Consider the following 15,174-nt stretch of genomic DNA (forward strand, 5'->3'; position numbering starts at 1 on the left):
TTAAGTCAACCCCCTGATGTCCACAGTTGTTTCAGTATTTTAAAAACACCACAACGTCAGAAAATAGAATGATACGAGCTATTTAATGCATCAATTTTATGAAATAATAATTGAAATAATAATATTAATATTAATACTGTTCTATGGGTGCTCACTGTCACCATTAATATTCGCACAATAATGGAACATCTTGCAGCCAAAATCCGCACTGATCCTTTAATAACTGGTATTTCCTTCCATAACACTAAGCATAATCTTAGTCTATTTGCAGACGATGTGATCCTTATGATTACAAATCCTTTGAGATCCATTCCATCCATATAGGCGACGTTTGTCAATTTTATCGCCGTTTCATATTTTAAACTTAACGCTACAAAGTCCCTGCTACTACATGTAACCTCTACTGACATTATGCGGATAAGAACAATTTTGCCTTTTTTCTGGGCTGAACACTCCATCCCATATCTGGGTATCTAGCTCCCCTCCTCTACTTTCAAATTATTTGAAGCAAACTATAAACACTTTCTCAAGAATCTTCCCCAGAAGCTGCACACTTTTCGCTCTTTCAGTCTCTCCAAACTAGGTAGAATAGCTACTCTAAAAACGTTAATACTCCCTAAGATATTTTACCTCTTTAGAACCCTCATTATCCCACTTCCGTCCCATTTTTTCACTTCCATCAAGCATCATCTAGCGCCCTAGATGTGCTAAGTATATGCTGACCAGACCCTACAAAAGAGGAGGTTCCGGACTCACACACATACATTCCTATTATTATGCGGATGCTGCTAGATCAGCTAGACCAACTATAATATTGGTGGCACCCTATGGAACAGAAAACCTGGTCGATTTTGGAAGCCACCCTCTACCACCCATCTGAGCTCACAGGGACCCTCCTGGTCATCAGTGCTGGACTCCCTCTACCATCTTCACCATACCCACACACACGGAGCTTCATTTAAGGCTTGGAAAGAGCTATCTGCATGTTCCTAAACCTCCCATCCCTTTCAAAAACGTATTCTACCCCTCGAATGCCTGTACCAATTCATTCCTGACCTCAACCTGTATCACTGGCAAAAGTCTAACATTACCATTACCTAACATTAACACAACCTTTTTTTGGACAAATACTCAAACAAACTCCCTATGTGAGGATTATAATTTGCCTTCCACTGAGGCATTTACCTACACCTGCATTTCACATTACCTCTACTCCACATCTATAATGACTACGACACACATACCGTTATGTGCATATCAGTTAATTTTCATTTCCAGCACCCCAAAAAAGGTATTTTTCTCTTTTACACTATTGTAAATGATGACCAAACTTATACACCATTGCAAAAATGGAAGCTTGAGCTAGGGGAGACTTCCTTGACACAAATGAGGCAAAAAGCGACTGCAAATACCAGCATGGCATTTCACTGTTCCTACCACTGGGAACTTTACCTAAAAACATTACATTGTTTGTACTTAACATCTTTCAGACTTGCAAAGATCTATCTGAACTGCTCCTCATCATGTTGGTAACTATGTGGCGACAAAGGTACATTAGCCCAAACCTTATGGTTTTGGAAATCTCTGAGATCCTATTGGTGCCAAGTCTTTGTTCTCATTTCTGACATACCAGGCCTGTGGATAGACCCTAATCCTGCTTTTACATTGCTACACATTGGCGTGGAGACCTCTCCTTTCAGCCCTAGATCCATAATCATCCATTTACTACTGGCAGCTAAATTTATTATCACCAGGTTAGGGTTTGCCATGACTTCTCCTTCTATTACCAACACGAATACTGACCTAAACCTTCAATGTGATATGGAGAGACTTTCTGCAACATTCCTCCATACTCTGGTCCTCATGGCTTTCCCACCCTAAATGTACCTTAACGTGATGCCAACTAAAGTGCTCCTTTATGACTTTGTGTGCCTTGATTTCCATGGGACTCCTTTGAGTCCTACCCCACCCCTCCCACATCTCCTATCTCCCTATACCTTCCCAGCTTTCCCTCCTCCTATACTTACAAGGTCTGTTGCAATTGGTTCCCACCTGTTTTTCTTACAGAAGTTTTAGGCCATTCAATGCTCCCTATGGCAAGATGTTTCCTCACATATAGCAGACTCTGTTACTTTGCCATTGTATTGTTATTGTGCAGACCATGCATATTTGCCTAATGTATACCTTGTACCCTTGAAAAATCTTTAATAAAGATACATTGAACATATTAATACTGTTCTACAAACATAAGTCTAATGTTATTTCATAGGAAAATAAATAAATTGAGGTGCTTATGTTAATAGTATGTAAAAATAGATTTAATTATATTTAAACAAATAATATAGCAAAATAATTTCTATAAAAATTTAGAGCAGGTTTAGTAGTATTTCAATTCTTTGTTGCCACAGCAAACTGCCACTATTGTTATAAATTAGATTAGATTAGATTTTTTTCTCCTCTTAAAAAAAAACAGTAAAGCATAGGATATTATATTTTTAATTGGTTTATCCGATTAAACTATAATCTCTAGGCTTTTTTTAATCTTCTAAATTGTTACAAAGTAAACCCAATGTGCTGCTGCTGACTAATTTCATAACAGTGTTCATGCATTTATCTGCAAATATCCACTCTTAAAGATAATAATATCCACTCCTAAAGATAATTGCTAATTGTTTCTTCATTCACATCTTTTACCAATATTAATTTTCTAAACAGTATTACATTTTAAATTACGTTTCACACAGAAATGGAAATATGATTTTGTAGAAAAAATTGCAATAATGCCTAATGACATTTTTCTTGGTAGGTACTAGGCTCACAGTCACCAGCAAACTAAGGTCATAGTCCAATATGTGAGCAAAAGTAATTAAAAAAAATATGAAAGTAATTTCACCAAGGTTACCCTTGATTGAATCAGAATCATAGCCTATAACCTGTGAATTACATTAGGGAGCAGCATCTAGTCTGACTATGGAACAGTTGAACTTATATGGCCATGACATGAAGAGAATCATACTTTATTTACTCAAATATTTTCACAAATATAGGATGTCTAAGTGAGGGAATATAGATTACATATAGTGTTTTTTGTTCCATCTTCCATATTTCCGGACACCTCCCTCAAATATTATTGTCTGGTGTCTTATTTTTCTGCAGTCATTAGCCTAATGGTGATAAATATACGGTTTTACTAGTTAACATAGGCCTTATTTAAAATGGAGAGTGGATATTACTATTCAACCTCCACTGGGCAATATTATTTCACATCACTTCCTCCTTTTTCTTTTTTTTGTCTAATTCATCCTTTCCTCGGAGTCCTTTCTACTTAATAAAGCAGTGATTGGAAAAGAGATTTATCATATGACTTTGACAGGCCACGAACCAAGATCTCCTTCTGACCTTTTCTTTGATTTAGTTGAATAGCCCTCTGGAGTGCTTTGTACATGTGTCTTTTTTATAAGTAGCAGTATGGTTGCAGTAAGACCATAATGCTGCTTTACATAGTGCCTACTATATGATTTTATACAGTACAACACTACGGGCTCTGCCAATAATGGAAGACAATGAAATTGTATTCAGAAACAGCCCAAGAACTTCAAGAAAAGTTTTATTTTGTGAAACCATTCATATGCAGAGGACTTTTACAAGGTTTTATTTATATAGATTTTTATACTGTATGTAGAAAAAGAAAGAATGCATAAACCTTCTGTTTAAGACTACCATAGACCATCATATGTAAAACATATCAAAGGAAGGGAACGCTACACCTAGAGTCTAGCAAAGAACATTCTTATTATTCCCAAAGCAAAACTGTTAAAATGATTCATGAAAACATTTAAAAACATTCAATCTTGTACTATCCATCTCAGCATCTTGATCATTGTTATATAATCACATATCTCAATGAAATCATAAATCACATGCATGCGATTGCTACCACTAAAAATTCTCTATTTGTCTTATAGCTGCACAAGTTCTCAAACACAGTTGTATCTATTACCAATAAAGAAATAATGTCTTTAGTCTAAGTCCTTCCATATGTCAGCACAAATGTTTGAACTAGAATATCTTTTTCAAACCAACCATTATCAAGACCAGAGGCACTATGCTCTTTTCTGAAGTGTAATTTAAATGGTTCCACCCAATGTTATTATACCTTCTGTATACACAGAAACAGTAATTGTATCCACTATTAGGCATAAAAGGCACATAAGGAATGACAACCACAGATGTTGATATCTTTATTTAGCAATCTGACACAATTGTATCAAATAATAGCTTCTTGTAAATTGTTAAAGTGATACTAAACTGAAATTTTTTTTTACCTTAATGCATTGCTTGCAGTAGGGTAAAAACATTGTTTCCCTGTGTTCCCCCTTCCTCTATGAAGGAGAAGAGAGCAAAGAAGAGACCAGCTCTTTGTACAGCTGCATCTCTTTGCCCCAATATAGGTTTTGTAAGGTTTTCAGTGTAGCCAGTCATATTTGACAGAATTCCTGTAGTGACAACAACAACATCCAGACCTAAAGGTCTAAGATCCTTTACCTTTATAATTAGTTAAATAACAGCTGAAAGAGCAACCACTATGCAGGTTAGTAGAATATCCCAGCAGGGCAGGTGCATCGTAATTGCAATCTACCTACAACCATGTTTGCAAAAGTTAGTGAGACAGACAGAGATAGATAGATAGATAGATAGATAGATAGATAGATAGATAGATAGATAGATCGATAGATCGATAGATAGATAGATAGTCAAACTGCATCAGCACTATAAAAGCAAAAGCGATTCCCCAACTTTAACAATTTTTTTTTAAATCTACGCACTATTAAAGCAACTGTACGCTTTCACTCTACTGCAAGGATCATTCCTGGGTGCTTTTTGGGAATGGATATACATTAATATTACCTAAAAGTCTTCCTACCTTTCTTATATACAGAGCCAGCAGACTGTAGGTGCCTATTTTTCTGTTTTGCATAAAGTGGGGGACTGAAAGTAGTCCAGTGCCTAAAGAATAATGCCTGTTGTATATTCAGTATCTGATTATTTTGATGATTAAAAGGTAAAAGAGAATTTTGATTTACCTGTAAATTACTTATCTTGAAACACAGTACGCCAAGATAAGGAACTCCCAGGTAAGTCAAAATTGCTATTATTTAATACATACAAGACACAGGACTGGTATTCATAGACCAGACAAAAACAGTTTGAAAGACCATGCAGCCAAAGTTCACATTAGCTGAAACATGAATACCCAGCTGGAGTCCTTGCAAATCTGGTATACAGCTCCTTGATGCTGAAAAGTCCAGCAGCTCTGGTGGAATGGGCCCTGTTTTGAAAGGGAGGAACCTTTTCTTTAAGGGCATAGGCCCTGTAAATCAGTTGTCTGATCCATCTGAGAATAATGGAGCGAGAAGCAGGGTGTTTTTTTTACATGAACCTTCAAATAAAACCAAAAAAGACTCCATTTTCCAAAAAGATAGTCCTGACCAAATCCAAACAATATAAGTCAATTTGACTGCCATGTTTTGGGAGAGGACAGAGGAAAAGAAGGAAAATGTCCTCATTGAGTTGAAAAGAGGAGAGCACCATAGGTAAAAAGGAAGGTTTTGATCTCAAAACCACCTCATTCTTATGCAAAACAAGACTTAGACAAGAAAGAACTGATAACTCAGAAACATGCCTAAAGGACGTGATAACCACCAAGGATGCAACCTTAAAGGAATGTCTTTAATCAGTTCAAGAAGGTGAACATAGAGAGCACCAGGTTAAGGTCCTGAGGTGACACAGGAGGTCAAACTGGGGAAATAATATGAGCAACTCCTCTAGGAAAACCTTGATAAGGGATTGAGAGACAAGGGGCTTCTGGAAGAGGATGGATAAGGCAGAAACTTGTCCCGTAAGGATACTCAGGTCAGATGCTGGTCAAGACCAGTCTGGAAAAAGAGTATTCCTTAGAGCTGAAGCTTCTGTTCTCACACCATGCAAAGAAAGACTTCAATGTGCAATGGCAAATCTAGCAGGAATTGGATTTCTTAGCTCTGAATAAGGTGGGAACAACCAAATCAGAGATACCCCTATCCACTAGGGCTTGGGTTTCAACAGCCATGCTGTTAAAGTCAGTGATTGCGAAAAAGGATGGAACAGAGAGTCTTAGGCCGTTAGTCTGGTCTGTTTGGAAGAGACCTGGGCTTCTCAGCCAGAAGTCTGAGTATGTTACAAGGTAATGTCTTAGCTCATTGGCCATCAGACAGTCACATTTAAAGATGTTTTCTTCACTGGGTACTACAATTTCAATTTTGTACCCCCTTATCGCATCATCTCAAAGTGAAGGTATATTTTGGATCTAAATGTTGGCCGTGTAAAAGGAATTAGTTAGTACAGTTTAATATAGGAATACTATACATTAAGAACAAAACTGTAACTTTAGCATTTACTTTTTGATCGGAAGTAGCACCTTCTGTTCTTTTAGTCTCACAGGAATTGTACATCTTAAGCTACAGTAAATATCCAGCCCACTCCAGCTTCTGATCATAGCTTTACACTAATAATAAGGGTTTAGGAACAGGCATTGCTGCTCAGGGGTAGCTTCCATCTCCACTAATATAATGGCCGTCTCGTGTGTCTACTACATAGTACAGATTTATCAGTAAATAAATATAAGGACTCTGGTGTATGGCATTACCTGAATGCGGCAAAAGGTCTGATTCCTAGGTTTTGGCATAGACCAGAGGCGCCGAGGGAGGAGGATTGGGTAGAGAGAACGAATCAGATATGTAAGATGGAGAAATTATATTATATGCAAGAAGACAAGATGGGGCTATTCTATAAGAAGTGGAGAAAATGGGAAGATTTTGTAGCGAGATCTACGAAGTAGTAATGAGAAAGAGGAGGAAGTATTTGTATATACTATTTAGGAAAAGAGTTAATAGAATTATGCAGAGTGGGAGGGTTTATTAATGGGGAGGGTGGGTACTCTGAGGCGGGTGGTGGGGTTTTAGACAGGGGCCGGGGAGGTAAAGGGAATGAAACATAGGAAGAAAAGTAATTAATGGTTTGGAAAATGATTTTTGAATGAAAATAATGAAGAAATGTGTATATTATATGGAAAATAAATAAATATTTAAATTAAAAAAAAAATAATGGCCGTCTCACCGCCCCACAACACTTTGAAATAGATGGCAAAGTTTGCTTAGGCAAAAAGGGAGCTTCAGTATGTATGCTCTCTTAAGATATTCATAACTGAATTGTCTCACACTAATGGAAAGTTGGCTAGGTCCACTTTAAAAATGTTATAAAACATATTTAATCTTTTTTAGTCATTAGTCAGATCTAATGGATAAACAACATTTACTAACACTGAAAATGTGCCATTTTTCCTGCCTACAGTACTATGCATGTGTAATAATTTCTACAAGGGATAAAACTGCTTCATTACATAACGTCATTTTTAAATATGCTTTGTCACCTAGATTTCCTAGGTTTATCATACAAAGAGGAAATTATTTACATAGTAAGAATAAATAAGCATTACTAACTGTTCTTTGGATAAATGTATGCGCTTGAGCTGAAGATAACTCATTTTAAAATTTTGCAGGTGGTAAATTCGAAAGAATGATTGTCGTCAACACCAGGATGACTTGTAACACCAATACTATGATGAACCATATTGATGCTGTATTATCTTGCCTACAGAAAACATTGAAACTAATTGGATTTTCAACTTAGTTAATTAAGTTGTAAGCTTTTGTCGAAAACAAATCAAATGTAACGATGGGAGCCAATGGATCTTTCTGGTTTTAAAATAATGCCACACATAAATGTAGCAGAAGTGATGTATTGGCTCTTCTAATCATTAAAAAGTCATCCAAGTTTCAGAATAAAATTATCTTTTAAAAATATCTTTACAAACAACTAGTAAAGTCCAGGATTCAGTTGTCAATTCTTCTTAGTTTTACTTTAGTCCTGTCACTGTTGCTGTGAGATTAGCATGCTCAATTCAAAGAAGTCAGCCACAGGGAAGAATGTACATAACTGATAGTATTCAGCATGATAAATATTGTAGATTAGATGTCCTCTTTCTCTATAAAAAATGCTTCCTCAAATGTGGATTGACAGTTATGCTGTAGATACTAAAATTTCTAGCTTGCTTACTAATGTGTTGAAAATGGCTCCCATATGCATTTAAATTGCTGTTAGAAAGAAGTTAACAATGCTAATAACTGCTTGTCTTCTTTGGCTGATATCTGGTGATGAAATAATTTTCAATAACTCCCTAAGGAGCATTTGTGATACAATTTACCGTGTTACTTTAGGCCTAATCTTTTTACTAGCTTCTGTAACCTGAATCATGATGATGATGATGATGATGATAATTAAAGTTGTTGTAAACTCTTAATTAATTCCACATACCAGCAAAGTATTATTGAAAATAATACAAAGAAGAGTACAATCATACATTGAATGAAAACTACCTGAAGGTCAGGCTGGGTTCAGAGAAGGCAAGAGAACAAGAGACATTATTGCCAATATTAGAGGGATATTAGAGAAGAGCAAAGAATACCCAAAGACTGTACACTTTTGCTTCACTGACTACAGCAAAGCGTTTGATTGTGTGGTTCATGATACATTTTTGAGGACTCCCTGAACATATAACACAGTTAATAAAGAGCCTCTACAAAAATCAAGAAGCTGCAGTGAGACCTGAATATGGCAACACTGGTTTCTGATAAAACATGGAGTCAGGAAGGGATGTATCTTATCACCTTACCTGTTCAACCTGTACATGGTGAAGCCACCTTCAAAAAAGTAATTCTAAAAGAAGAATCTGTTGGTATCAAAGTTGGTGGCCGAAACATAAACAACCCACTCTATGCAGATGACACAAAGCTCATCACAAGCAACAAAGAAGATATGCTGTATCTACTAAGAAAATTTAAAGCTGAAAGTCATAACACTCAACTGAATATAAACAAGACAAAGATCATGAAAACAGAAAGTGACAACTGTGAGCTTGATGGTGACAGAATAGAAGTTGTAAAGCATGTTAATCTCCTAGACGCTTTCATAAACAAGGAAGAAACTAGTGGTGAGAACACAGCCTACTTGTTTAGGTTTTCAGCATAGGCATAGGGCCCAGTCCACACCACTCCCTGTTTACAGTTATATGGGCATTTCTTTTACTTAGCCATTTTGGAATACAAGAGAGGTATTTACAAACATGCTTAATGCAGGCTCCATGACTTTTCTCACATAATCAAAGCCCTACACATTAAAGTATCGGTGCTAAGGTTTCTCACAGACAACAATCAGATTCTCATTTACCAGAGGTTTGAATCTGATCAGTGGTGAGTCAAAAAAGAAAAGTTCAAGAAGTAGACCCTTCTACAGAACATGTTAGGAATTTTGTGAATTGTGGTAAGAGTGTATTGCAGAGTACATTCAAATAAAGGTAACCTGAGTGAACTTTCTGTCTTTAGTACTGCTGCATTCGCTAGATAGTATTAGCAGTTCACTGATTTGTTTCATAGTTACATAGTTAGTCTAGAAGAAAAAAGACACTAGTCCATCTAGTTCTATAGCTCTTTTAATACAAGGATGTATTTTTCTTACTTTAGAAAGTGCAACTTGACATTGTGTGCTATTATTATATAAGTCTATAATCTGCCAATAGACCCAGATTCTTCTCCACCATTGATTGTCCCAGTTATACTCCTAGTATTTATGATGCATGCATGTATTTAGCCCACAAGTGCATGACTTTACATTTACCAACATTAAACCTAGTTGCCCAACTAAAGGGACCCAATACTGAACCCTGGGGTCACCACTAATAACCTTAGACCATTCGGAGTATGAATAATTAATCACTCCTCTCTGAATACAATCTTATAGCCAGATTTCTATTCATTTACAATCTGAATTTTCTAAGCCTGTAGACTTTAACTTACACATTAGCTGTGTGTGGGAGACACACATTTTTTTGCAAAAGTGTATGACATACTGTATATGCATATGACACATATATCCACAGCCATTCCTTTATCTAAGTTTTTGCTCACTTTTTTATAAAAAGAAATCACATTTGTTTGACAATGTCTGTCTTTTATGAATCCAAGCTGTCTATTGCTTAAAATATTTTTTCTAGGAGAAACTTTTCTATGTGATCTTTCAATAAACTGTCCAGTATCTTTCCAACTATAGAAAAGAAACTACCCGGTCTATAGTTACTTGGTAGAGACGTTGATCCCTTTTTAAATATAGGCACCATGTTGGCCTTAAGCCAATCCACTGGTACTATGCCAAACAATTAGAAATAATGGCATTGAAATAACAAAGCTCAATTATTTTAGGACACGTGGGTGTATGCCATCTGAGTGATTTATTCACATTTTTTCTGTCCAAATATTTCTGGACCATATCAGTTTTGAGCCATAGTGGTTCATTTGGAGCTATGCCAATCTTCTCACCATTATTTCACTGGCTTTTATAATATAAGTGATACTTCAAGCACAGATAAGAATAGCATAAGAGTCTCTATGTATATTAAGGTACACATATTACTAGAAAAAATGTCTAATCCTCTAACATTTTAGATAGGATACTTTGTTCCTTACCTTGCAATGCATTAGGAAGTTCATCATTTATACAAGGCCCTGAAGAATTGTCAGCTGGTATTGAGCAGCAATATTCATCAATTATTTCTGCTCTCTCACCAGAAACAAGGTACTCTGGATGCTCCTCAACATTTTCCTCCTCGCTGTTAACTTCAGGATACTCCCATGCATCCCGTTCACTTTCATAGTCCTTGTTGACACACTCTTCATAGCCATTTCCACACGAGTCTTTAGTAGAATGCTGATCTGCATCTTTAATGGGTATGGAATAGATCATGAACCATGTGGAAAGAAAATTGTAACAGAACTACATAAGGAAGCTACAAAAATTGCCTAGCAATGTTGCTTGTAAAACTTTGAATAACTAAAGGTCTATGAGACTTTCCTGGTAAATTGTTCCTACAGGATATTAAGAAACACTATCCAGTTGGTTGTATAGTAGTCTCATCATAACATGATAGCCAACCTTGTACTTAGAGCAAAATAAGGGTCTTCCTTATTGCCTAAAGCAGAATATTAGCTGTTTTACTCTAACATTGATTCCAGATTTCTATTTCTACAGTATGTATTTTATTATGCACCCAGTGGAAGAAGAGATGGACCATGGTATTGTGGGACCCAGATCTTATTCTGATTTAGAGAGGTATTAACCCCCCAAAAACCCCAAATTTAATTAATTGCAACTTACCAATCATTAGATGTGGTGGTTGAATTGGTTTTCTTTTTTTAGTTTTTTTTTTTCCATTTGTTTTCACCTGGTGATCTGTCCAGTAACACACCCCCTGTATTAGAGTGCAAGCACCCTGGACGAACGAGCACAGGGGCACCTTTGGACAGCAGCATTGTCAGTCGGCGGGGTGGGAGTGTTAGATGCAGTAGGAGATTTATATATATAACAAACTGAAGTCAAATTCCCGATCATAAGCAGTTATGGTAACAAATTTTTTTCCTTTTGGGACAAATGTTTTTTCATAAATAGATAAATAAAAGGTGACCATTGTAAGCACCTGGTAGTGATAAAAGGTTTGTCTTATCCCTGTAACTGCTACATCTGTAAGATAGCTTGTTCTTTTGAAAAACAACAGACTTACTGTCCAGATCACCCTGTTAAAAAAAGAAAACTAATGCAGCCATCACATACAATAATTCTTAAGCTGCAATATAATAAATGTTTGCTTTGGGGATTAAAGTAGTTTTAAAGGCTCAAGGTTTATTTTACCTGAATGTATTCTATGCATTCAGGTTAAAAAAACCTTCTGGGTGCAGCTCCCCCCCAGCTCCCCTTATAATTACCTGAACCCCATCTCAATCCTGCATGAGAGCAGTAGCTTTCTCTCCTTATTGGCTCACAAAGCAGTGGGAGCCAGTGGCTCCTGCTGCTATTAATCACAGCCAATGTGCCAATGAACCGAGAGTAGGGGCGGGGCCAAGTGCACACAGAGCACGGATCCAGAGTAAGCCTACTCATGTGCCCCCATAGCAAGAGGAAAATAAATAATAGTAAAAATTTTTTTAAAGCACCCCATCCCCCCTTGCTTGCATGCAAATGCAAATGCAGCATTGGTCTCATACGCATACGTAAACGGCGATTGTACCACACATGTGGGGTATTGCTGTGAACGTCACAGCAAGAACAATAATTCTAGCACCAGATTTCCTCTGTAACTCTAAACTGATAACCTGTAAAATCTTATAAAGCGTCGCCTATGATGATTTTTTCTAAATACTGTAGTTTGGCACCATTCCATAGGCGTGCACAATTTTAAAGCCTGACATATTTGGTATCTATTTACTCTGTGAAACACCATATTTTATATTTTACCAAAAATTTGGGTATTGTATTGTGTTTGTGTGCATTAACATTCCTTAAAGTTTATATATTCCAAAAAAATTGTGCTCGAAAAACTGCAGAGAAAATACCGTGTGACATAAAAAATAGCAAAACACTCCATGTTATTCTCTAGGGCCTTTGCTAAAAAATATATATATATCATGTTTGGGGGTTCTAAATCATTTTTTAATAAAAATACTGATTTTTACTTGTAAACAAAAAGTGTCAGAGGAAGGCCTAATCTTAAAGTGGATGATGAATCTGCAACCACCAGCAGCTACATCAGGTTGCCCTTATGAGATGCGAAGGGCTGCCATTCATTCTGAATGGCACCCCCACACATCTCAGCTTGCAGCGCATTTGTAGGAATCACAGGGAACTGGCATGGTCAAAAAGACCAAAGAAGCTTCCCTCCAGCTGTGTTTTTAAAAAGATACATATAGTTTTTTTTGTTTTAGGAAAACACATGAATGGCAGCCCATTCGAATGAATGGGCTGACGTGCCAGAGCAAATGTAGTATGAACCAGAGCTTATTGTGAAAAAAATAAGCTAGTCCACAATCATATTTATGAGCATATCAAAATACTACAAAAAGCATAGATATTTTATGGATTTTTTTTTAAATAATTCTGTTCTAGGTTATGCAACAGCAAAAATGTGGATGTGACACGCGGAAGCTATTTAAAAGCTGTCAAATTTACAATATTGCAGCTAACATTTCCTTACCATCTTTTAAGATTGACATTTTCCTAACACAGTGAAGCTATCAATAACCTGTAGAGGCACTGCCAAGATTTAAGAACTATGATGGAAAGGCATGAAAATGAAAGTTTTTTTTTTTTTTAAAAGTAAAGCAAGCAGACAAATAGTAAAAAGAAAAGGAATGCGATTTACCTGCACCTTTGACCATGTCTACGTAAACATCTTCAAGTTCTGACTCCTCTACTTCTCTGGCTATATCTGTGTGATTAGCTTTCACTTTAGTCTAGAAAATAGCAGGGAACATAAATGTCACCAGCAGAAATAAAGTATTTAAAAGATAGACTCCTTGTAAATGCAAGCACAAAAGCAGGAGGTCATTATTCATTCACTAATCTGAATGTCCATAAAGCATTTCAAAATTAATTTTTAAAATGACAAGGCACAATTATAATAAATGTACTAAAATATCATTTGAATTGATCTTTTGTTTGCTTTTTATATTCAGGCTGCTAATCATCATATTTTATGCATGGAAACTTTACATTGTAGATCAAGCAATTGCTGGAATGAAAATGTTCCATGTCATGACCACCATGATACCATCAATGATACCATACTAGTGTTTGCTCAGTCTTTTGGTCCTTTGGAAACTTTGGTCAGTGATATCTTTGTAAACAGGTTGGGTTGAAATTTTCCCTTGGTTTTAACTCAAGTGTAGGTAAACAATAATGAATCTATTTATAAAATAATTTCTTTGTGAACGCTTCAACATTCATGCAAGCATTGAGGTGGGGAGACCCATAACAAAAAAAACAAAAACAGTGTGGGGTCCTCAAATTTCATGCCAAACCCTTTGAGACTGGTATGGATTTTAAGGGAGAACCCCATGCAAAAAAAAAAAGAAAAAAGCACCCTCAAATTCCATACCAGACTTATCTATCTTATCACACAAGCATTTTCCCCCTTCCTCTCCGAACCACACAAAGACCCCCTGACAAAGCACCTTGTCCCTATGTTGATGAAGACAAGGGTTCATTCTCCACAACCCCACCTCGGTGGTTGAAGTGGGCTGTGGGTGGAGGGCTTATTAGAATCCGGAAGCCCCTTTAAAATAAGGGGGCCCCCAGATACCTACTCCCTACTTGAATGAGTAAGGGGTACATGGCACCCCTACTTATTCACACAAAAAAAGAAAATAGTAAATAAACACACACATTTTGAGCAGTTCTTTAAAGCATCACCTATTGATAATAAAAATGTATGTACTTTGTTGCCATTGCATGGGCATGCGCAATTTTAAAGTATGTCATGTTTGGTATCTATTTACTCAGCGTAACATCATCTTTTATATTTTATCAAACAATTGGGCAATATATTGTGATTTTGTGCATTAAAATTCAAACAATCAATGTTGAATGAGAGAATTCAATTCTGCTTTAACTACTTTAGTAAATTAGCCTTAATGGATCCTGCTTTAGAGCCATTTGGCTTGATACTAGGGATAAACAGAGTGATTTTGGTAAAAAATTACCAATCACACTTGGCAAATTTTTTCTAAAGCAGAAACTCTTAATTTCGCATACTGAGCTGCTTTGGCCAAATAGGTTTGAAAATAAAATAAAACCCCTGTTCTTTATTTAGAGAATGCATTTTTGTGGGTGTTTTTAGAGTAGTTTAGTTTATTTAGTTTATTTGGGAAAGTTCTGCTAAAACTGCTATACAGTATAATGCCTGAAGAATAATGTAATAATAATAATGTGTATTGCCACTTTAAATTTTTATTTATCTTTGTTTTACTGTTTTTTATTACTGTGAAAACATTTTAAATAATTAGATTAATTAGGCCTAGGCAAATGATGTCATACATTCCAGAAGTCTTCAGTAAGGGAGGAGGAGTTTTCTTAGCTAAGCACACTCTCCTGGCTGCATGACTGGGCTAAGGGCAGATGGATTTCAGTAAATAAATGCTGATTGAATCATCTGCTTTTACTCAAGATGGCCATACATGCTAGGTGTTTCTCAAA

General features: G+C 36.3%; 1 protein-coding gene across 1 annotated transcript in view; it reads right to left on the minus strand.

Annotated features, from left to right (window-relative positions):
* Window positions 1-15,174, minus strand: part of BANK1 (B cell scaffold protein with ankyrin repeats 1) — a 325,822-nt gene that overhangs the window by 111,907 nt on the left and 198,741 nt on the right. Inside the window, exons 8-9 of the mRNA XM_089680587.1 lie at window positions 13,343-13,433; window positions 10,617-10,868 (exon numbers count right to left, since the gene is read on the minus strand). Coding sequence (XP_089536713.1) covers window positions 10,617-10,868; window positions 13,343-13,433 — 343 coding nt within the window. The remainder of the gene's footprint in view (window positions 1-10,616; window positions 10,869-13,342; window positions 13,434-15,174) is intronic.

The sequence above is a fragment of the Staurois parvus genome, unplaced genomic scaffold (genome assembly GCF_062004578.1).
Source record: "Staurois parvus isolate SC_StPar_1 unplaced genomic scaffold, SC_StPar_1.0 ptg000244l, whole genome shotgun sequence".
NCBI classification, from domain to species: Eukaryota; Metazoa; Chordata; class Amphibia; order Anura; family Ranidae; genus Staurois; species Staurois parvus.